Source organism: Scyliorhinus canicula, chromosome 4, assembly GCF_902713615.1.
Source record: "Scyliorhinus canicula chromosome 4, sScyCan1.1, whole genome shotgun sequence".
Classification (NCBI taxonomy): domain Eukaryota; kingdom Metazoa; phylum Chordata; class Chondrichthyes; order Carcharhiniformes; family Scyliorhinidae; genus Scyliorhinus; species Scyliorhinus canicula.
In genome coordinates, this window is record NC_052149.1 from 26,674,262 (window position 1) to 26,698,231 (window position 23,970).

The following is a 23,970-nucleotide window of genomic DNA, read 5'->3' on the forward strand; positions in this document are numbered from 1 at the left end:
TTCGCCAGACAAGTCTGGCGAAGGTGGCATGCTGGAGTTGGGGGACACTGCGATAGTTCTTTTCTCTCCAACAAAGCACCTCTATCGAATTGTCTTTTTTTAAATTTCCAATTAACTGCAGGGCTTCTTCTCTTCTCTATCGACAGCCATGTAAGGGACAGGTGGTGGTTCTATCCACCCTTCCCTATCCCCCCCCCCCATAGAGTAATCGAGCACCGAAAAGGCCCTTCGGCCCATCGCATCTGCGCTAGTCAAAAACAACCACCTAACGATTCTAATCCTATTTTCCAGCACTTGGCTCATAGCTTTGTATGCCTTGGCATGCAAGTACACATCTAAATAGCTCTTAAATGTTATGTGGGACTCTGCCCCAAACACCCTTTCATGCAGTGAGTTCCAAACTCCCACCACCCGCTCGGTAAAAAGGATGTTCCTCACAGCCCCTCTAAACCTCTTGCCCCTTACCTTAAATCTCACAGTGGTTAGCACTGTTGCTTCACAGCTCCAGGGTCCCAGGTTCGATTCCCGGCTTGGATCACTGTCTGTGCAGAGTCTGCACATTCTCCCCACGACTGCGTGGATTTCCTCCGGGTGCCCCAGTTTCCTCCCACAAGTCCCAAAAGACGTGCTTGTGAGGTAAATTGGACATTCTGAATTCTCCCTCAGTGTACCTGAACAGGTGCTGTGGTGTGTAGATTAGGGGATTTCCACAGCAACTTCATTGCAGTATTAATGTAAACCTACTTGTGACACTAATAACGATTATTATCTATGTCTATGTCCCCTGGTTATTGATCCCTCCACCAAGGGGAACGGTTTCTTCCTGTCAACTCTATGGGCAGGATTCTCCCAACGGGAGTCTAAGTGCCGACGCTGGAGTAAAAACCGGAGTGTTTTACTCCGGCATCGGCGCCCGTCCCCAGACCCCATTCTGGGGTCTCTGTGAGGCTGGCAGGAGCGTGGCGCAATTTGCGGGGCGGGGCCTCGGCACAGCGTCAGAGACCCAGTGCCTTGGGTCACATGCAGTTGGGCAGGCGCCAACTAGCGCATGCGCAGTGGCCGTCCTCCCCCAGGCCGCCCCGCACAAAAATGGGGCAGGGATATAACATTGCCGGCGGAGGAAAGGAGGCCCGCCGACAGAGAAGCCGGCCCGCCGATCGGTGGGCCCTGACCGCGGGCTGGACACCATCTGTGACCCCCCCTCGGTGAGAGAGCCTCCCCCCCCCCCCCTCCACAGGCGCCCCCATGAGCATTCCCGCAGAGTTCCCGCCGGCAGCGACCAGGGGTGAACGGCGCCGGCAGAACTGTGTCGTGTCGGTGCGGCCATTCGGGCCGGAGAATTGGCGGCCCCGCCGATTCCAGTGGCCCGTGGCCGGCACCACACCAAACACACCGGCGCAAATGGCGCCGATTCTCCACACCTCGGAGAATCGCGCGCCGGCATCTGGGCATCGTGGTGCTGTTGCTCCGATTCTCTGGCCCGGCACAGGGCTCGGAGAATCCCCGCCTATATATGTCCCTCATAATTTTATACATCTCAGTCATGTCCCCACTCAGTCTCCTCTGCTCCAAGGAAAACAATCCAAGTCTACCTAATCTCTCTTCATCGCTAAAACTCTCCAGCCCAGGCAGCATCCTGGTAAATCTCCTCTATACCCCTTTGCAGAGCTGTCACATCCCTCCTATAATGTGGATGCCAGAACTGCACACAATACTCCAGTTGTGGTCTAATCAAAGTTTTATTCAGTTTCAGCTTAACCTCCCTGCTCTTAAACTCTATGCCTCTGCCGCACGCATCTCAAGACGCCTGTGGGAGCCCAGAGCTTTGGAAATGGACCGACGCTGCATTCTCCGCCTCACCAGAAACTCTGCTCCGCCGGCGCGAGGCTGAGAATTTAGCCCGGTGTTTCCGGTAATTTGCTCACAAGCAGCCTTGTCGCTGAACAGGGACACTTTAAGAGAACGATTGCGTGACGTCATCTCGCCCGTTGGCGCACGCAAATGGGCAGTCTAACTTCACAGCCTGCAGTGTTAACATCTTCGAAATAAAGCTGTATGTTTTGCTTGAGCCTTCAAGGCCTGCAGGCTCGATCTGGAATCCACCTCAGTCCTAACCACAGTCCTAAGGCACATCTGAAATGATGGTGGAAACAGCAAGTTTCAATGGAATGCAAAAGGTGAAAAAAATTGAATTACCTGTCCGCAGGCCAGGCCCATTCCTCTTTCCCCCATGCCATGTGGGCAGGATAAATTTAATTCCAAGGCATCGGCACCAGAATCCTATTAAGGGTAAAGAATTTGAGTGCATTGTGAGACCACTATTGCAAGATCCCAAATTGTTTTGTGGAACAGAACAGGTTACATCAACATATGCCAGAAGTAATTAGATCTTCCTTGTAGGTTGAAAGATTGAGCAGCTGGCCTCACACTTCGATTTGATGCAAAGTTTGAATAAAGAGAAAATCTCATATCCCTTTTCTGTATTTTGTAACTTTGATGTCACATTTTTGCTGTAAGCAGTGTTCATGCTCAAAAAGCGTGTCGTTTATTGGATTACTGAATTTTATAATCAAGTGAGAATCAGTTAAGGAAAATATCGTTGAATTATAATGCAGTAAAATGATCCGTAAATGACTTAAAATCACTTGGCAACAGATATTTTCTTTTATAAATACCAATGATTTCATTTAACTTAAATGCTGTCAGAGGAAACAAAAATCACTAATTTTCGATGGCCCAGATTTTCCATTATACGGAGGTCATACCCTAGAGGTACCTCAGAAGGTGTGTTGGGGACCCCTTCGAGGTCCCCATGCAAGGATTGCCTGGGGATTACCCAGGGAGGCAACCGCCCTGCATCTGGAACGCTCCGAAATTCCAATTGTAATGCCAAGACTTCAGATGGTTCCGACTTACTTAGCAGGATAGTTACCCTGGGAAAAGGTTAAACGGATTAAATCAAAACAGAAAAAGCTAGAAAAACACAGCAGGTCTGGCAACATTTATGGAGAGAGAAACAGAGTTAACCTTTTGAGTCCATATGACTTCTTCAGAGGGAGAAGCTTGATGGATTATATAGGGTATAAAAGGGGGTGCAGCAGCGGCAGCAGAGCAGAAAGAGGGAGAAAGGTGCAAAGGAGATTTACCAGGATGTTGCCTGGAATGGAGAGTAGGTCTTACAAGGAAAGGTTGAGGGTGCTAGGCCTTTTCTCATTAGAACGGAGAAGGATGAGGGGCGACTTGATAGAAGTTTATAAGATGATCAGGGGAATAGATAGACAGTCAGAGGCTTTTTCCCTGGGTGGAACAAACCATTTACAAGGGGACATAAATTTAAGGTGAATGGTGGAAGATATAGGGGGGATGTCAGAGGTAGGTTCTTTACCCAGAGAGTAGTGGGGGCATGGAATGCAATGCCTGTGGAAGTAGTCGGAAACATTAGGGACCTTCAAGCAGCTATTGGATTGGTACATGGATTACGGTAGAATGATGGGGTGCAGATTAATTTGTTCTTAATATGGGACAAAAGTTCGGCACAACATCTTGGGCTGAAGGGCCTGTTCTGTGCTGTATTTTTCTATGTTCTATGTTGGGACAACTCCTGCCGCATTCTCGCCTCAAGTAGTGCTTCTCCAGCGGCCATTTTCCAATGGAGATAGGATCTTTCCGTTACCGGAGTAACCTTATGCTGGCATGTGAAGCCCACCAGTTCTCAAGAGGCAGCCTTCTGGTGGCAGGGTTAGCCCCTCCTCAATGATTGCCTGCCAACTTTTATTTTTGACAATTTTCAGAGTCTTCAGAGAGCACCTGGTTTGCTCTTGTGTTCCCCCATCTACATCGGCAATGGCCAATTAACAGGCTGCTGTCTGGATGTCGAAGCAGCAGCCCAAGCGAGCAACATATTTCTGGCGTGAATAAGCAGGGACGTGCCGCTCGCCATATTGGATGCTTTGCTGCCCATTTTTCACCTGGATGAATGGGTGCGCTGCCAAGGATTTCTAGGCCTCTGTATCAAAAATGACTAAAATAAATTTAAATCACATCTGAGCAGGGAATTACATAAATATTATATCCCCATAAAGCTGCACATGTGGTTCCAGTGTGAATTTATTATTTTTCTCAAACTGTTAGCCATCAGAGGTGTGAAAAATCATAAACATTTTGTGCCTTGCGGAAAGCAAAGGAACAAGCTGCATGATAAAGTCATTCATCATAGTCAGCATTCAGACAGTAAAGCTCGTGTTAAGCCAGAATTTAGCAACAGATTTCACGGTCAATTGGGCCAAACATGTTTAAAATGGATCGAGAGCTTAAGATCACAAAACCAATTACTAATAACGTTTAATTTAATTTCCCTTCAGTAAGCCCTTTTAAATCTGAGATTTTGTACCATAGTTTGCAAGGTTCACAGAAAAAATGGCTCACAATATTAAGGATCATGATTATGAGAATATGCAGTCAATAACAGTGACTACTAGGAGATAAAGCTGATAGTGCAGATTTTTGGAAGATTCGCCTCTGATAGACCAGAAGGTTCGAGGCAGGTTGGGTTCAGGTTCAAAACTGTTAACTTCCCACCTGACCCAGACACACCAGGGATTAAAATTGGACCTCATATTTCAGACGCTAATCTCAGGATTTGTACATCCGTGTGGCAACAAGAAATAAAATGTACAAAATCAATCACTTACTATTTCACATTATTGTGAGCAGATGTACATCACAGGAGAACAATGACATTCATTTTATTTTAATTTTACCTCCATGAAAAAGGAAAACTAATGGCAGTATTCCGTTACTCAGTCCCTCCATGAGAATTTGTCTACCAAAGTGCATGGCCATACCTGTGACCCGACCATTTCACCCAGTATCTCTATTCCCATCATCTCAACTACAGGGGCTGGTTTAGCACAGGGCTAAATCGCTGGCTTTGAAAGCAGACCAAGCAGGCCAGCAGCACGGTTTGATTCCCGCAACAGCCTCCCCGAACAGGCGCCGGAATGTGGCAACTAGGGACTTTCACAGTAACTTCATTTGAAGCCTACTCGTGACAATAAGCGATTTTCATTTTCATTTCACAGGCAAGGCCATCTCTGATCACTTCTTCATATACCTTGCCACTCACATTCCACTTCCAATCTCACTTGATTCGGCATGCTCCCCTGAATAAATGTTCCCCCTCAAGTTGCATGCAAAGGGTTTTTCAAAATCCTGTCTAACCCTTGGCCCTCCATTCACCACAGTGAGCCATAGTGTCATAGATGTTTACGGCATGGAAACAGGCCCTTTGGCCCAGCTTGTCCATGCTGCCCAGTTTCTATCACTAAGCTAGTACCACTTGCCCTCATTCTGCCCTTATTTTGCAGCACGGTAGCATAGTGGTTAGCACAATTGCTTCACAGCTCCAGGGTCCCAGGTTCGATTCCCGGCTTGGGTCACTGCCTGTGCGGAGCCTGCACGTTCTCCCCGTGTGTGCGTGGGTTTCCTCCGGGTGCTCCGGTTTCCTCCCACAGTCCAAAGATGTGCGGGTTAGGTAGATTGGCTATGCTAAATTGCCCTTAGTGTCCAAAATTGTCCTTTGTGTTGGGTAGGGCTACTGGGTTATGGGGATAGGGTGGAGGTGTGGGCTTGTGTCGGGTGCTCTTTCCAAGAGCCGGTGCAGACTCAATGGGCCGAATGGCCTCCTTCTACACTGTAAATTCTATGATATCACTCTATACCCATCCTGCACACGTAACTAACTGCTTTTTAAAAGACAAAATCATACCCACCTCTACCACTGCCTTTGGCAGCCCGTTCCAGATGCTCACCACCCTCTGTGTGAAAAACACCCCCCCCCGGTCTCTTTTGTATCTCTCCCCTCTCACCTTAAACCTATACCCTCTAGTTTTAGACTCCTCTATCCTTGGGAAAAGATGTTGTCTATCTACCTTATCGATGCTCCTCATTATTTAATAGGCCTCTAGAAGATCACCCTGAAGCCTTCTACGCCCCAGGGAAAAAAGTCCCAGCCTATCCAGCCTCTCCTCAAAGCTCAGACCATCAAGTCCTGGTATCATCCTCATACATCTCTTCTGAACTCTTTCTAGTTTAACAATCTCCTTTCTACAATCGGGTGACCAGAATTGAAGACAGTATTCCATGTGTGGTCTTACCAATGTCTTGTACAACTTCAACAAGACGGCCCAACTCCTGTATTCAATATTCTGACCAATAAAACCTAGCATGCTGAATGCTTTCTTCACCACTCTCTCCACCTTCGACTCCATCTTCAAGGAGCTCTGAACCTGTTTACACAGGTACCTGTCTGTACAATTCATCTTTTTTGGCCTGGTCCTCAGTAAAACCCTTAATCTCACTCAGTCTTGCTACGTGCTCCCATTTCATCTCTTTGCATCCGCGGGAAGCCACTTGAACGTTAATACAACACAACTGACTTATGCCATGTGGTGCCCAGAAGTTCAAAATAATCAGACTTTTAGAATCAATTGCTGGAACTTCATCAAATGTATTTCTTGCAGTTCTGTATGTGGCTGGTGGACTGATACATGACTGCTTGCTACACTGACTGTAGCAGTAGCAAGTGGTATGACATTCTGATTATGCACATAAACCTACACATGACAATATAGCTAATAAATCATATCAGAATAATATGGTAACATTCATCACCAGATCCGGAAATTGGATCACATTGGATCACATTTGATGTTTCTGCATAAGAGCTGGCATATTCTCAAACATGATGAGCCTTAAAATTACAGAACCATTATCTGTCAGAAAGTTGCTGAAATTAAATTCAACTTCAAGAAATATTAGAAATAGAAAGCTGGCATAATTTAAAACTGTTTAAATATCATAAAAGACCAACTAGTTCTTCAGTGCTCTTTAGGGAATGATATCAATTGTCCTAACCTGGTTTGGCCTGTACATGACTGCAGTCCAGCCCTTGTGAAGGTGGTTAACTCGTCTAACTGCGCTCAGAAATAGCTATTCCGTTGTATTAAACGTGATAGAGTCTAGTTTTATTCATAGTTTTATTCATAGAGGTGCTAGTTGAATGCATATAGCTAAATATGCAAAATATTAAAAGTGTCTTGACTATTTCCGTCATTGTCTCATACAATGAATTACCCATTGTATTCCAGCACTGAGAATGTATTGTTCTCTGTCTAATCAACTAATCAATTCTTAATGTCTCCACCAAGCTATGAAACATAGCACGTGTGAGAAAACATATCCAGTACTTTTCCTAAGACTGCGCACACAGATGCTAAGCTAGTTTTGATAGGCCCCAGTCAATCTTGAGAAATGTCCAATGTTTGATTAACAAGTTATCCTCTAAGGAACAGACATTCATTTGAACAAACAAGGAAGTCTCAGCTGAGAATTAGAGGCCAATGAACGTAAATGAGGGTCAAACCAGAGATAAGAATTCCCTCAAAATTAAGACCTTGTAGTCGAGATCTTTGATCCTGAATTCTTGAATCATCTACCTGTTTGTTTGCAATAAAGTGATTTTCTTATGTGCTTAATGCATTTTGCCATGTGCTTGACTTTTTAATGTATTGTTTGATATTTTGTTTCTAAGTTTTTATTCAGTTCTTATTGAAGTGTTTACCAGTGAGTAATTAGCAATAATATAGTCGTATTTCTGACACTTCCCACCAACAATTCTTATTAGAAGGTAAAATAAGAGTCCCAATTTATGGCAAAGAATAGCACCTGAACTGCATGTATTTCAACTCCACCATACCTGTAGGCAACTAAGAAAGTGAAATACCAACCTTGCCCAAATCGTTTGCTGGAATGAATTGTCCTTCCCAACCTGTCTCTAAATCAGTAGTTGCTTAAATGAAAATTCATCTCATTTTGACGGGTATGTGTAAAGTAAAACTGCAGATAGCGCTAAATATTCATTGTTCTTGCATAATTATTTTACCTCCCAAAAATGTAATGTGAATCTCAGTGAAACTGTTGGAACTGATTCTGTCGTGAAATAGAAAACGCACAACTAAAAGACCTACCTCGGCCATTTTTGCAAGTTCTGTCCAATCATTCTTGTTGTAAGTGCACATGAGACTGGCAATAATAATCTACAAAAAAAAGAAATTTGATTAAATATCTGTTACAGAATTGTTAACAAATAATGTCTGTGAAAAGATCAAGTTACACCAACAAATGTAATCTGTAGCTTGTAAACCACCTTTTTGGGGTATTTCTAATGAAAAACTAAATATGTCAAGCTCATAATCCCCTAATACTGAGAGTCCTCTTCAACCTTCTTCCCCAAATCCATAGACAAGGCTACCCTGGTCAGCCCAGTATTTCAGTCTGTTTTCTGTTCCATTGAATTTATTTCTTTCCATCTCAACTCCATTTTTTTCTCTCCTTGTGCAGTCTTTTCATATCAACATCTGTGTTTCTTCCAATACCCTACGTAACTTTAACAGTTTCCAGTTTGCTGGCCCTAACCATTTCATCTTCAGTATGGATGTCCAATCCCACTACGCCTCCATTTCCCAGCAGGATGTGCCCAGGGCTCTCCATTTCTTCTTTGAGCTTAAACCCAACCAGACCCGATCCACCACCACTCTCCCCTGCCTAGCTGACCTTCTTGAAATGAAAATGAAATGAAATGAAAATCACTTATTATCACGAGTAGGCTTCAATGAAGTTACTGTGACAAGCCCCTAGTCGCCACATTCTGGCGCCTGTTCGGGGAGGCTGGTACAGGAATTGAACCGTGCTGCTGGCCTGCCTTGGTCTGCTTTAAAAGCCAGCGATTTACCCCAGTGTGCTAAACCAGCCCCTGGTCTCACTCTAAACATTTTCTTGTCCAACTCCAATTACTTCCTCCAAATTAAACGTGTTGCTATGTGTAGCCACATGGGCCCTAATGATGGCTGCCTTTTTGTAGAATATATGGAACACGTCAAGACCAGACCAGGTAAGGACAGCAGATATCCTTCCAGGAAGGATATTAATGAACCAGATGGATTTTTATGACAATCGGCAATGGATTCAGGGTCATCATTGGACTTTTAATTCCAGTTTATTTTACACGTGCCATGGTGCGATTTGAAACCGAGTTCCCACAGCATTTTCCAGGGTCTCTGGATTACCAGTCCAAATATCGCTACACCACTGCCTCCCAAGTAGTGCCAAAGGAGTGCCTCTAGTGCCAATGTTATTGCCAAAGCCTCATTTGACATAGTTAACTTGCAACGTGCAATCTTAGGCCTCGATCTAACTGAATGGGAACAGAGTCCGTAACGAGCACGGTTAGCCGGGTGTTTCCCAGCTTTTGCAGCACCAATAAACACCATGCTATCTATTGGAATTCTAGTTCTATTCGCAGCCTCAGCAGGGAGCTCCCCAACAAGGCTGTACTTAGTTTGCTGTGCTCAGGAGCTCCGTTCACCAGAACTCCACAGTATAGGGAAATGACGTCCCGATCCCTCGACCGCCGACGCGACCCCCGAACCCCCAACTCACCTATAAAGGGGATCCTCCCCCCCCCCCCCCGCATCTCACCACTCCTGCCCAGGGTAACCCAAGAGCCCGAACCCCGCCGTGTAAAAAATGCCAGTCTGGTACATTGACACTACCAGCCTGGCATCCTGGCAGTGCCCCTGCCAGCTGGGATACCCCCATGTGTGGGGACCAGTACTGAGCAGCACTCACCCGAGATGTCCGAGGCACGGGGATGAGATCCCACCCCTGGGGTAGATCATGGGAATGCATATTAGAGTGAGACTAGATGTGCAGATCTAATACACAGATTCGCAAAATAGTGACCCCACTCACAATGGGCGAGATTCACATTGCGACGTCTCACAAGATCTCGTTAGATCTCGGGAGGCGTGGGGAGCCGGGTAGATCCCGGAAGGGGGAATCTCCTGGCATATACTGGCTGTACCATGCTGCCCCTCGGGTGCAGCGCAGCTGATAGATTGCACCCTTAGTTTGTGCTTATTATTAATGATGTTGTGAGAATAAAAAGGTCTTAAAATCAATTTGTCTTTCAGTCATTCAAAAGATGGATGTGTTACCGACGAGGGAAGTATTTGTTGTCCATCCCTAAATGCCCCTCTGAAGATGGTGGTGAACCAGCTTGAACTGCTGCAGTCCATGTGGTGTAAGTACATCCACATTATTTAGAATGGAGTTCCAGGATTTTGACCCAGCGGCGCTGAAGGAACGTTGATACAGTTTCAAGTGAGGATGGTGTGTGGATTTGGAGGGGAACCTACAGATGGCTGTGGTCCCATGTGTCTGCTGTCCTTGTCCTTCTGCATGGTAGAGGTTGTGGGTTTGGAAGGCACTGTCGAAGGTGCCTGGGTGAGATGATGCAATGCCTCCTCACTGCTGCCACAGTGTGTCAATGGTGGAGGCATTGAAAGTTTTAGATGGTGGATGGACTGCCAATCAATCAGGCTACTCTGTCCTGCATTGTATTGAGCTGCTTCAGTGTTGTTGGAGCCATATTCACCCAGGCAAGTGGAGCATGTTCCATCACACCCCAGGCTTGTGCCTTGCAGATGCTGGATAGGCTTTGGGAATTTAGGAGGCGAGTTAATCATCTCAGAATTTTCAGCTATGAAGAGAGGCTGGTTAGGCTAGGCTTGTTCTCCTTAGAACAGAGAAGACTGAGGTGGGGACCTTATTATACAAAATTAAGAGGAACATATATAGGGTAGATAGAGGGATCAATAACCAGGGTACACAGATATACGGTTAAGGGGCAGGAGATTTAGAACGGATTGAGGAAAGCCTTTTTCACCCACAGGATGGTGGGAATCTGGAACTTACTGCCTGAAAGGGTGGTAGAGGCGGGAACCCTCACAACATTTAAGAAGCGTTTAATGCAAGGAATACAAGGCTATACGATATAAGGCTATGGAAGTTGCCACCCAGGTTAATAGGGCTGTTAAGAAGGCACATGGTGTGCTAGCCTTTATCAGTAGGGGGATTGAGTTTCGGAGCCACAAGGTCATTCTGCAGCTGTACAAAACTCTGGTGCGGCCGCACCTGGAGTACTGCGTGCAGTTCTGGTCACCACATTATAGGAAGGATGTGGAAGCTTTGGAAAGGGTTCAGAGGAGATTTACTAGGATGTTGCCTGGTATGGAGGGAAGATCTTACGAGGAAAGGCTCAGGGACTTGAGGTTGTTTTCGTAGAGAGGAGAAGGCTGAGAGGTGACTTAATAGAGACATATAAGATAGTCAGAGGGTTAGATAGGGTGGACAATGAGAGTCTTTTTCCTCGGATGGTGATGACCAACACGAGGGGACATAGCTTTAAATTGAGGGGTGGTAGATATAGGGCAGATGTCAGAGGCAGTTTCTTTACTCAGAGAGTAGTAGGGGTGTGGAACGCCCTGCCTGCAACAGTAGTAGACTCGCCAAATTTAAGGGCATTTAAGTGGTCACTGGATAGACATATGGATGAAAATGGAATAGTGTAGGTCAGATAGGCTTCAGATGGTTTCACAGGTCGGCGCAACATCGAGGGCTGAAGGGCCCGTACTGCGCTGTAATGTTCTATGTTCTATTAGTGCTGGGAAATTAGTTTAGAATAGATAGGTGCTTGATGGCCAACACAGACATGATGCACCGAAGGGCCTCTTTCTGTACTGTAAAACTATTATTCTAACCTTTGACCTTCTCTTGCAAGCCATTGCATTCATATGGCCGGTCTAGTTAAGGAACATGCAGAATGTTGATGCTCGGGCGTTCAGAGATGGTAATTGTAGTATAAGGGTATAGTTTTTAAAGGGTTAAAGTTGAGTAGCAGAGTACTGTCCACACAGTGATGTAAGAAGGCACTTGTAATAAATAGAGACTTGCTGTTAACATACAGGAGACTATGAAGACTTCATTAACAGATATGATCTGTAGTCAATACCATTACAACAGTAATTACATTCAATGACTAGGGAAGATGGTTAGATTCTCTCTTGTTGGAGACCCATAGAATACATACAGTGCAGAAGGAGGCCATTCAGTCTGCATTGATCCACTGAAAGAGCACTCTCCGTCTCCCTGCCCTATCCCCGCACATTGATCATGGCCAATCCACCTAACATGCACATCTGTGGACTGTGGGAGGAGATCAAAGTACCCAGATAAAACCCACATGGACACAGGGGAATGTGAAAATTCCACACAGACAGTGACCCAAGACCCAAATCAAACCCAGGTCCCTGGCACTGTGAGGTAGTAGTGCTAATCACTGTGCTGCATTGACCAATTAGATGGTCATTGCCGTGCGATTATATGGTGTGAATGCTACATGCCATTTATCAGTCCAAGCCTGAATGTTGTCCAAGAGTTGCTGCATGTGGACATTGACTGCTTGAATAACATAGGAGTTGCAACTGGTACTGAACAATGTACAATCATCAAAGGAAATCCACTCTAATGACCTTACATTGGGGGAAAGATCGTTGATGAAGAAGCCGAAAATGGTTGGGTCTAGCACATTTCCCTGAGGTACTCCTGCAGTGATACCCTGTGGCTGAGATGATTGGCCTCCAACAACCACAACCACCTTCCTTTTTGCCACGTATGACTCCAACTAGTGGAGAGCTTGCCCCCTGATTCCTATTGACTTCAATTTTGGCAGGGCTTTTGTCAAGTGCTGCCTTGAGGAGAAAATGGAGGTAATGATGTCCCAGGCACCTGCTGCACTTGTTCTTTTAGAATAAAGAAAGCTCAGAGGAAAGTGAAAAAAGAAATAAGAAAAGTAAAGTGAGATTATGGGAAGAGGTTAGCAGTTAACAGAAAAATGAATCCAACATCTTCTAAAGCGATGTAAAGAGTAAAGGGTTGTTCAAAAAAGAACACATAAAGAAGTCCAGCGACTACAGGCCGGTTAGTTTAACCTTGTGGTGGGAAAACTCTTTGAAACAATAATCTGGAACACAATTAACAGGCACTTGGTTGCAGGCGTATTTATTCAGGAAATCCAGCAAAAACTTGTTAAGGGCAAATTGTTTTTGACTAACTTGATTGAGTTTTTGATGAGGTAAATGTTGATGAGGGTAATGTAATTGATGTGGTGTACATAGACTTCCAAAAGGAATTTGATAAGATGCAAAACAGGCTTGTCAACAAAAGTAAAGTCCAAAATGTCATGATATGAAATTAAATGAAATGAAAATTGCTTTATTGTCACGAGCAGGCTTCAATGAAGTTACTGTGAAAAGCCCCTAGTTGCCACATTCCGGCGCCTGTCTGGGGAGGCTGGTACGGGAATTGAACCGTGCTGCTGGCCTGCTTGGTCTGCTTTAAAAGCCAGCGATTTAGCCCAGTGAGCTAAATGTATATTGACTAACAAGTTAATGATAATGATTCATACCACTAGAAGGAACCACAGAACAGTCATGTAAATATCATGTGACTAGAGGATTCTGGGATTAGAATTTGATTGGATAATTAGGAGTTAAGAGTTAGGAGAGAGCTGTAAGACAGTCAGGCACAGAGAGCAGTTGTGAGTTTTGTAAGTTAGAGATATCATTGTTTTATATAATAACCTTCTGCATTAGGAATGTAATCAAATCTTAGTTAATAGTGTAATAAATTTATAGTTTTGTTCGTTAACAAAGCTTTGTGTTCTTTATTCAACACTGTGCATCCGAGCCATCCAGGTAAATCAGAATAGAGAATACAACACATAACACAAAAGGGACAGAGGCAGCATGGATACAAAGTTGCTGATTGACCAGAAACATTGGGCGGAACTTTCTAGCAATTCCCGCCAGCAGGATCTTGCGGAAACCCCATTGGCAGTTGCGGGACCAGTAGATACCGCCACCGACCAATAGCAGGTCCCCTCTGCTGCCACAAATCATGCCGTGGGGAGGGGGACAAGCTGTAAATTCCACCCACAGCAGAGGTAGAAGGCTGTTTTTCAGATTGGAGGAAGGTGTATCAGTGGGATTCCCCAGAAGTCAGTACTAAGATGACTACCTTTCTTGATCTACATTAATGACACAGACCTGCATGTGCAGAGCACAATTTTAGTGATAGTGACAAGGCAGGTTGAGAAAATGGTTCAGCATTTGGGATGCTGAGCTTTAAAAACAGAGCATTGGATACAAAAGCAGGTTATTGTGAACCATTATAAAACAATGGTTCAGCCACATCTGGAGTATTGTATCCAATTCTCAACAACATAGGAGATTCTGTGGTCGCGAGCGAGACTCCCGGAAGGTATGTTGCCTCCCTGGTGCCAGGGCCAGGGATGTCTCGGATCGAGTCTACAGGATTCTTAAGGGGGAGGGTGAGCAACCAGAAGTCGTGATTACATAGGCATCAATGACAAAGCTAAGAAAAGCGATGAGGATATATAAAGTGATTTTAGGGTGTTAGGTTGGAAGCTAAAGAGCAGGACAAGCAGAGTAGTGATATCAGGATTGCTACCGGTGCCACGTGCAAGTGAGGTAAGAACCAGAGAGGGAGTGCTGAACACGTGGCTACAGGGCTGGTGCAGGAGGGAAGGCTTCAGATATGTAGATCATTGGGATATCTTCTGGGGAAGGTGGGACCTGTACATGAAGGACGGATTGCACCTAAACTGGAGGGGCACCAATATCCTGGGTGGGAGGTTTGCTAGAGCTCTTCAAGAGGGTTTAAATTAGTTTGGCAGGGGGATAGGGACCAGGGCTATGGATCAGAGGATAGGGTAGCTGTTGAACAGGCAGAAATAGTATGCAGCAAGTCTGTGAGGAAGGATAGACAGTTGATAGGGCAAAGTTGCACTCAGTGGAATGGGTTAAAGTGTGTCTGTTTCAATGCAAGGAGTGTCAGGAATAAGGGAGAGGAACTTAAGAGCATGGATCAGTACTTGGAACTACGATGTTGTTGCCATTATGGAGACATGGATTTCACAGGGGCAGGAATGGTTGTCAGATGTTCCGGGGTTTAGATGTTTTAAGAAGAATAGGGAGGGAGGTAAAAGAGGAGGGGGAGTGGCACTGTTAATTAGGGAGTGCACCACAGCTGCAGAAAAGCAGGTAGTTGAGGATGATTTGTTTATTGAGTCAGTATGGGTGGAAGTCAGAAACAAGAAAGGAGCAGTCACTTTATCGGGAGTTTTCTATAGACCCCCCAATAGCAGCAGAGAAATAGAGGAACAGATTGGGCGGCATATCTTGGAAAAGTGCAGAAGTAACAGAGTTGTTGTCATGGGTGACTTCAACTTCCCAAATATTGACTGGAACCTCCTTAGTGCAAATGTTTGGATGGAGCAGATTTTGTCAGGTGTCTCCAGGAAGGATTCTTGACTCAATATGTAGATAGGCCGATGAGGGGGGAGGCCGTATTGGACTTGGTGCTCGACAACGAACCAGGCCAGGTGTCAGATGTCTCAGTGGGAGAGCATTTCGGTGACAGAGACCACAACTCCTTGACCTTTACCATAGTCATGGAGAGGGATAGGAACACACAGTATGGGAAGGTATTTAATTGGGGGAGGGGAAATTATACTGCTATTAGACAAGAACTGAGGAGCATAAAGTGGAACAATTGTTCTTGAGGAAATGCACGACACTAATGTGGGGATTGTTTAAGGAGCACTTGCTGCGAGTGCTGAATAGTTTTGTCCCACTGAGACGAGGAAGGAATGGTAAGGTGAAGGAGCCTTGGATGATAAGAGAAGTGGAGCTTCTAGTGAAGAGGAAGAAAGAAGCTTGCGTAAGGTTGAGGAAGCAAGGATCTGAGTCAGCTCTAGTGGGTTCCAAGGTAGTCAGGAAGGAACTCAAAATGGACTGCGGAGAGCTAGAAGGGGGCATGAAAAGCCCTGGTGGGAAGGATTAGGGAAAACCCCAAGGTGTTCTACACTTATGTGAGAAATAAGAGGATGATCAGAGTGAGAGTAGGGCCGATCAGGGATAGTCTAGAAAACTTGTGGAGTCTGAGGAGATGGGGGAGGCCCTAAATGAATACTTTGCTTCAGTATTCACTGGAGAGAGGGACCTTGTTGATCACGAGAACAGTGTGAACCAGGTTAATAGACTCGAACAGGTTGATATTAAGAATGAGGAAGTGCTGGAAATTTTGAAAAGCATCAGGATAGATAAGTCCCCAGGCCTGACGGGATATACCCAAGGTTACTACAGGAAGCGAGGGAGGAGATTGCTGCGCCATTGGCGATGATCTTTGCGTCCTCACTCTCCACTGGAGTAGTAGCGGATGATTGGAGGGAGGCGAATGTTGTTCCCCTGTTCAAGAAAGGGTATAGGGAAATCCTTGGGAATTACAGACCCGTCAGTCTTACGTCTGTGGTCAGCAAAATACTGGAAAGGATTCTGACAGAGGGGATTTATGATTATTTAGAAAAACATAGTTTTATTAAAGATAGTCAGCATGGCTTTGTGAGGGACAGGTCATGCCTCACAAGCCTCATTGAATTCTTTGAGGATGTGACAAGACACATTGATGAAGATCGGGCAGTGGATGTTGTGTATATGGATTTCAGTAAGGCATTTGATAAGGTTCCCCATGGTAGGCTCATTCAGAAAGTTAGGGGGCATGGGATACAGGAAAATTTGGCTGTCTGGATACAGAATTGGCTGGCTGAAAGAAGACAGCGAGTGGTAGTGGATGGAAAGTATTTCGCCTGGAGGTCGGTGACCAGTGGTATCCCGCAAGGATCTGCCCTGGGACCTCTGCTCTTTGTGGTTTTTATAAATGACTTGGATGAGGAAGTGGAAGAGTGGGTTAGCAAGTTTGCCGATGACACAAAGGTTGGGGGAGTTGTAGATAGTGTTGAGGGTTGTTTCAGGTTACAACAGGACATTGACAGGATGCAGAGCTGGGCTGAGAAGTGGCAGATGGAGTTCAACCTTGATAAATGTGAAGTGATTCATTTTGGAAGGTCGGATTTGAATGCTGACTACAGGGTTAAAGGCAGGATTCTTGAAAGTGTGGAGGAACAGAGGGATCTTGGGGTCCACGTACATAGATCCCTCAAAGTTGTCAGCCAGGTTGATAGGGTTATTAAGAAATGCTTCAGAAAGCAGAAGCACAAAGGAACTTGGGAGTCCTTGTTCATGATTCTCTTAAGGTTAATGTGCAGGTTCAGTCGTCAATTAAGAAGGCAAATGCAATGTTAGCATTCATGTCAAGAGGGCAGAATACAAGACCAGGGATGTACTTCTGAGGCTGTATAAGGCTCTGGTCAGACCCCATTTGGAGTATTGTGAGCAGTTTTGGGCCCCATATCTAAGGAAGGATGTGCTGGCCGTGGAAAGGGTCCAGAGGAGGTTCACAAGAATGATCCCTGGAATGAAGAATTTGTCGTATGAAGAACGTTTGAGGACTCTGGGACTGTACTCATTGGAGTTTAGAAGGATGAGAGGGGATCATATTGAAACGTACAAGATACTTTGAGGCCTGGATAGAGTTGACGTGGAGAGGATGTTTCCACTTGTAGGAAAAGCTAGAACCAGAGGACACCATCTCAGATAAAAGGGACGATCCTTTAAAACAGAGGTGAGGAGGAATTTTTTCAGCCACAGGGTGATGAATCTGTGGAACTCTTTGCTGCAGAAGGCTGTGGAGGCCAATTCATTGAGTGTCTTGAAGACAGAGATAGATAGGTTCTTGATTAATAAGGGGATCAGGGGTTATGGGGAGAAGGCAGGAGAATGGGGATGAGAAAATATCAGCCATGATTGAATGGCGGAGCAGACTCGATGGGCCGAGTGGCCTAATTCTGCTCCTATGTCTTATGGAATATTGTGTCCAGTTCCGGTCGCCTCATTAGAGAAAGGATGTGGATGCTTTGGAGAGGGTACAGAGGAGATTTACCAGGATGCTGCCTGGACTGGAGGGCATGTCTTATGAAGAAAGATTGAGGGAGCTAAGGCTTTTCTCACTGGAGCGAAGAAGGCAGAGATGTGACTTGATAGAGGTGTACAAGGTGATGAGAGGCATGGATAGAGTGGATAGCCAGAGACTTTTCCGCAGGGTGGAAATGGCTGTCACAAGGAGAAATAATTTCAAGGTGATTGGAGGAAGGTATAGGGGAGATGTCAGAGGTAAGTTCTTTACACAGAGAGTGGTGGGCACGTGGAATGCACTGCCAGTGGGGGTGGTGGAGTCAGACTCATTGGGGACATTTCAGCAGCGACTCTTAGACAGGCACATGGACAGCAGTAAATTGAAGAGGTGTAGGTTAGGTTGATCTTAGATTAGGATAAATGGTCGGCACAACATCGTGGGCTGAAGGGCCTGTACTGTGCTGTACTGTTCTATGTTCTAACACACTTTAGGAAGGATCTGCAGACATTAAGAAAGAGATAGAGAGAGACCAGAAAGGGTGTTCAGGGATAAGAGACTTCAATTGTGTGGGTCGGTTGGAGAACTTGGGCTTGTTTTCCTCAGAGAAGAGAAGATTGAGAGGAGATTTGATAGAGGTGTTCAATATCGAAAAGGGGCCTGGACAGAGTAGATAGAAACGGTTCTCATTGTTGGAAGAGTCAGGATCCACAGGACATTGATTTCAGGTGATTGGCAAAAAGGACCAAAGGCAACATGATTAAAAACGTTTTCATTTTTTACACAGCAGGTGGTTAGGATGTGGATTACACTGTTTGAAAGTGTGGTGGAGGCAGGTTCAATAGTGGCTATCAAAAGAGAATTGGATAATTATCTTAAGAGAAGCAGATTGCTGGGCTACGGAGAAAAGGTGAGAGGGAGTGGGACTGGCTGAGTTGCCCTTGCAGAAAGCCGACACAGACACAGCAGGATAGCAGCCTCCTTCTGCGCTGGAAGCATTCTGTGAACACACGAGCTTCAGACTAATTTACTGCCATTATTTGCTCAGTCCTTGATACAAAATGCCACGGGGTAGCATTGCTATTGCAAATTCACCTTCTGTAGATATGTTGTATGCTTTCCAGCAACATTGTGCAGCGATTGAGTTTAGTGCTCTAAACAAAATAATCAGATTTGACTTAGCAGATAGGTTATTCCGTTTTGGTGATGTGACTCACTTGCTTACTTGGTCACTTTCCCGATGCACTGCAAATTAATTATTTCTGCTGCCTTTAAATCAATGTTCCAACTCCTCTGTTCTGTGGGCGTGGGTAATTTTTATCTTCCATATTGCAGTGCAAGTCACCCTCTAAATAGCTAACCTTCCTGTTTTCTAAAGTGATTACTGCCCTTGAGGCTAACCTGCTAAATCTGCCTAGTGAGAACTCAGCATTCTTCTGACTGCAGTGAAGAATACTGGCCACTTTTGACCTTTTTCCAAATTGCAAATCAAAATCTTAAATTAGTCCTGGATACAAGGGCGTGATTTCTTTCCTTAGGGTCACTAGAAGGAAAAATGGCACCAGCTCGGGTTCAAATAGTTCTGATTCAGAGTCGCACAGCGCAGGAGGAGGCTGTTCACCGGACTGGGCTTTTAGCTACCCCTGGAGCTGGGCAACTGTCAGTAGGCCAGGGACCCCAATACTCCAGGCAGACCGAGAAACACTTTTTGCCTGCCCGGCTGCAGGAACAGCCAAAGGTCTCCCTGCAATGTGTAGAATGTAGAAGAGTCCTTTCCCACCAACAACCCATCCCCTAACCCTCCCAACCCGCACTGGTGGCCTGGCTGCAGAATCTATTTTTCATAGAATCATAGAATTTAGAGTGCAGAAGGAGGCCATTCAGCCCCTCGAGTCTGCACCGGCCCTTGGAAACAGCACCCTACTTAAGCCCCAAAATTCCACCTCTACCCTATCCCCCTTTATCCCCGTAACCCAGTAACCCCACCTAACCTTTTTGTACTGTAGGGGCAATTTAGAATGGCCAATCCACCCTTCCTGCACGTCTTTGGACTGTGGGAGGAAACCGGAGCACCCGGAGGAAACCCACACACACACAGGGGAGAACGTGAAGACACCACACAGACAGTGACCCATGCCGGGAATTGAACCTGGGACCATGGAGCTGTGAAGAAACTGTGCTAACCACTATGCTACTGTGCTGCCCTTAAATGAATCCTTTTAAATGAATGCTTTAGCAAATTGGACAGAGGATGCCTCCATGTTGAAGCGCCCGCTCTCTTCTATACCTTCCATTTTCAGCCTGCTGCTTATCCCAAGCTGGAAGCCTTCTGGTTGACCCACTGGTTTTAACAACCTGCCCCGTAATTGGACGGGGAACCCGAATTTGGGCCAATTAAGGGGATGTGCCCTTGAAAATCACAAGTGACTGTTGCTCCCACGATTTGGGGTGCGTGTATGGGTCCCAGAAGCAGTCCGGACCTCTGTTTCTCATCCCCAGAGCCAAATACCAGCCCACCGTTCCAGAGCTGGATCTTTGATGGGGCTTTCCATTAATCCCACTTTCTGCTCTTTCCCCATTGTCCTGCAGATTTTTCCTTTCCTTTGTGCCAGTGCGTGGCACTTGACTTTCCCTCCTGCAGACTGCCACTTTCTGCCCCACGTGGCAGAGGCCAAGGAGTTAAAGGGTTTCTGAGGTTTCCCTGGTTTGGGCGCGTTTCTCACTTTTTCTGCCAACCCTGGCCCTTGATACCTCGATAGGAGGAAGGGAGAATGTATACAGCCTTTACACATCCATTCTCCAGGTATGAAACAAAGATACACATCAGAATGCTTTTGCGATTAAAAAATCATGCATGCAGGAAATCTGAAGAGATGTCCCAGAAAATAATGAAGTGGGTATGAAAGAGGAGGAGTGTAATATTTAATCTGGGCTCCTTCATCAGACTTCACTGTTGATTGACCTGTTGCTGGATCTCATTTTCTTATTTCAAAGCACCATTTAACGTGTGCAGAAAATTCCACCTCCTGCAATTCTTGAAATAGTCAGATTGCTTCATCACAAAATTCCACATTCAGTATTTTTCAATATCTTCTGCAAAAGACGCTTTATTTTAATTAGGTTCTACAGTATTAGTGATAGTTTATTTTTGGTTCATTTTGGTAGCACAGTAGCTAGCACTGTTGTTTCACAGCGCCAAGGACCCAGGTTCGATTCCCGGTTTGGGTCACTGTCTATGCGGAGTTTGCACGTTCTTTCCGTGTCTGCGTGACTTTCCCCCATAAGTCTCCAAAGACGTGCTTGTTAGGTGAATTGAACATTCTGAATTCTCCCTCTGTGTACTCAAACAGGCGCCGATGTGTGGCGACTCGGGGATTTTCACAGTAACTTAATTGCAGTGTTAATGTAAGCCTACTTGTGACAATAATAAAGATTATTAATATTTTTAACGGCCATCTGTTTACTGCTGACTCTGATAATCCAGAATGAAACCTGACTCAATAAACCTTAGGAGAAGGTTAGATGGAGCCCTGGTCAGCCCTTGCACCCTTCGCAAGCCTGGTGCATAAGCCTGTCCCAATGCCAACTCGCACCATATCCCATTCATACAGCACCTCTGTGCCCGCGAACGTACATGGGTTCCCAATCTGGCAACACCGCAATTTTAAAATTCTCTTCCTAGTATTCAAATCCCTCAATGGCCTCTCCTCTCCTCTCGATATCTCTGCCACCTCCTCAAGCTCTGTAACCCTCCTAAATCTCCCTGCTTCTCCAATTCTGGGCTCTTGCACACCCACAATGTTCTTCACCAATGGCAGCGATGCTTTCCTTCAGCCGTCTTGGCATTGAGCTCCAGAATTGTCTCCCTAAATCTGTCCACCTCTCTCTTTTCCTTTAAGTCTACCTCTTGATCAAGTTTTTGTTTCCTTATTCCCTCGGATAGATCGCTGTCAAATTTAGCTTGACACGGCTACCATGCAGCAACCTTTGCGAGCTGATGCTTCATTAAAGTTGTTATATAAATGCAAGTTGTTGCTTGTTGTCTTCTTGGAGTTGGGGTTGATGTTCATGGTAGGCGGAGTAAGTTGGCAACCTCTGGGCCCTATTCCACTGATACTCTGTGAGTCCACTATCTGCTTGCCAGGCATGGTTGCATCATCCTAGCTATGAAGTCTAACAGGTGTACCAATTGGCCAAGGAACCCTTGCGATCCTTATGATGGAAGATGCTGCAAAAGAGTTCCTGGTCGACAAAAATAACAAAGGGAGTTTGACAGGAGCTGTTTAAAAAACTCGATGAAAGTCCAGTGTTCCAAATTTGAGAAGATTCCTGGAGACCTACTGTTCAGCCAGTGCCACCCACCAGGACTGCGTATTCCAAGCCAATGCTTAATTTGACCCACAGTAGACATGTAAGGTAGCTATCAAAAGGATGTTCGGCAAACTTTTTGCTGGGGAGGGAGAGGGAGGAGTAGGTGCTGTATTTTCCAGCCTTGGAGAAATCTGACAATTGAAAACCTGAAGCTAATAGTATCACCGGCGGCCCGGTAGCACAGTGGTTAGCACTGTTGCTTCACAGCTCCAGGGTCCCAGGTTCAATTCCCGGCTTGGGTCACTGCGGAGTTCTCCCCGTGTCTGCGTGGGTTTCCTCCGGGTTCTCCGGTTTATTCCTGCAGTCCAAAGATGTGCGGGGTAGGTGGATTGGCCATGATAAATTGCCCTTAGCGCCCCAAAAGGTTAGGTAGGGTTACTGGGTTACGGGGATAGGGCGGAGGTGTGGGCTTAAGTAGAGTGCTCTTTCCAAGGGCCGATGCAGATTCAATGGGCTGAATGGCCTCCTTCCGTGCTGTAAATCCTATGATTCTGAGACCTCTGACTGTAATCAGCCTTTCTGACTTTTATTGACAATTTATGTTTATTCTGTTAAATACATCAATCACCATGAACTTAAGTTTAACATTTAACTATGCCAGTAGCTGTTTGAGGTTGCTGGAACTATATACAAATATCTTTTCATTCTTTTCCGACACTATAAATCATGTCACTGCCAGGTCAGCAGCTCTGTTCTGGTTCAGTCTAAGTGGCAGCAGTGATCAAAGCGGCAAATTTGCTATGATTGCTGAGTTTATGGGGAACTCTGATGATTAATTTCTCACTGTCTCAGTGAGGGTAGCAGAGCGACACAGAAAGACACAGGAAATTCTGTCTTGCCGGAAGGATATGATGCGAGTCACTTACGCATTAACGTCCGAGAGATTCTGTGCTGTAATAACAGGAATCTCTTTGAATCGGATGCACACCGAATGGCACATTTTTCTGAAGACCGTGACAATAAAGGTGCATAACTACAGTCTCCAAGGAGCTATCCATTTACTCTCCTTGTTCAAACAGGCATGGCCAGGCTGAATGATTCATGCTCAGGGAACTATGATTTGAGTCAAGGAAGCTGATATTAACCCGTAAGATTTCATGGCTCGTGTCAATAACCTACATGGGTCAGGAGAGTGGCTCTTGTGACTGGTCAAGGCCAAAGAATTGTACTTTGGGGCCTGATTTCAGTTTCAATGCAATCTATTACTCAAAGTCTAGAGAGGAATCTAAGGACGTCACAGAAACATTACTGGCAATAGCAACCTGTACTTCTGAAAATTTATGAAAGGACATACATCAGTTCCCTTCCTCTATGTAATTGGATATTGTAGGATCTGTAACAATTGTGATGATGGGGGTCAGCTTGCAGTAAGAGAACTCAAAACAAGAAGGGAAAAACAAAGCGACGTTGGCGTATTTTCAACTAGTTTCAAGCAATTATTAAATGTGAAAACACTAATCAATCACCTGCAGTTAAGCGGATTCTACAGCATTAACTATTGGAAGTGACTCATTTGACTTGGGGAGAATTAATTTTTCCTACACTGCAGAGGTTGTAAATTGTGAGAGAAAGAAAAATGACATCTACATAGGCATGCCGCACAAAGTAAAGTTTTCCAATTTGTCGCCAAAATTACTGACAGTTTGTTAAACGTCAGAGTTTATTTCCATGCAGAAAATACAACCACCAGCAGTTGCTGGTGCATTGTTGCAAAGGAAGTTCATAAATATCTGGGAACCCTAAGTGCAGAGGTAATACATCAATGATCCAGATTGAAAAAGCAGGCCCAAAAAGACCTGTAAAACACGA

The 23,970-nt window shown here is 45.3% G+C and overlaps 1 protein-coding gene across 3 annotated transcripts in view; it reads right to left on the reverse strand.

Moving 5' to 3' along the window:
* The window catches only part of LOC119964436 (dihydropyrimidine dehydrogenase [NADP(+)]-like), a 918,190-nt gene that overhangs the window by 215,995 nt on the left and 678,225 nt on the right, over positions 1-23,970 (reverse strand). For all 3 annotated transcript variants that reach the window (XM_038793913.1, XM_038793914.1, XM_038793915.1), the window contains 2 exons: positions 8,028-8,096; positions 2,197-2,280 (listed from right to left, as the gene is read on the reverse strand). In XM_038793913.1, the coding sequence (XP_038649841.1) occupies positions 2,197-2,280; positions 8,028-8,096 (153 nt within the window). The remainder of the gene's footprint in view (positions 1-2,196; positions 2,281-8,027; positions 8,097-23,970) is intronic.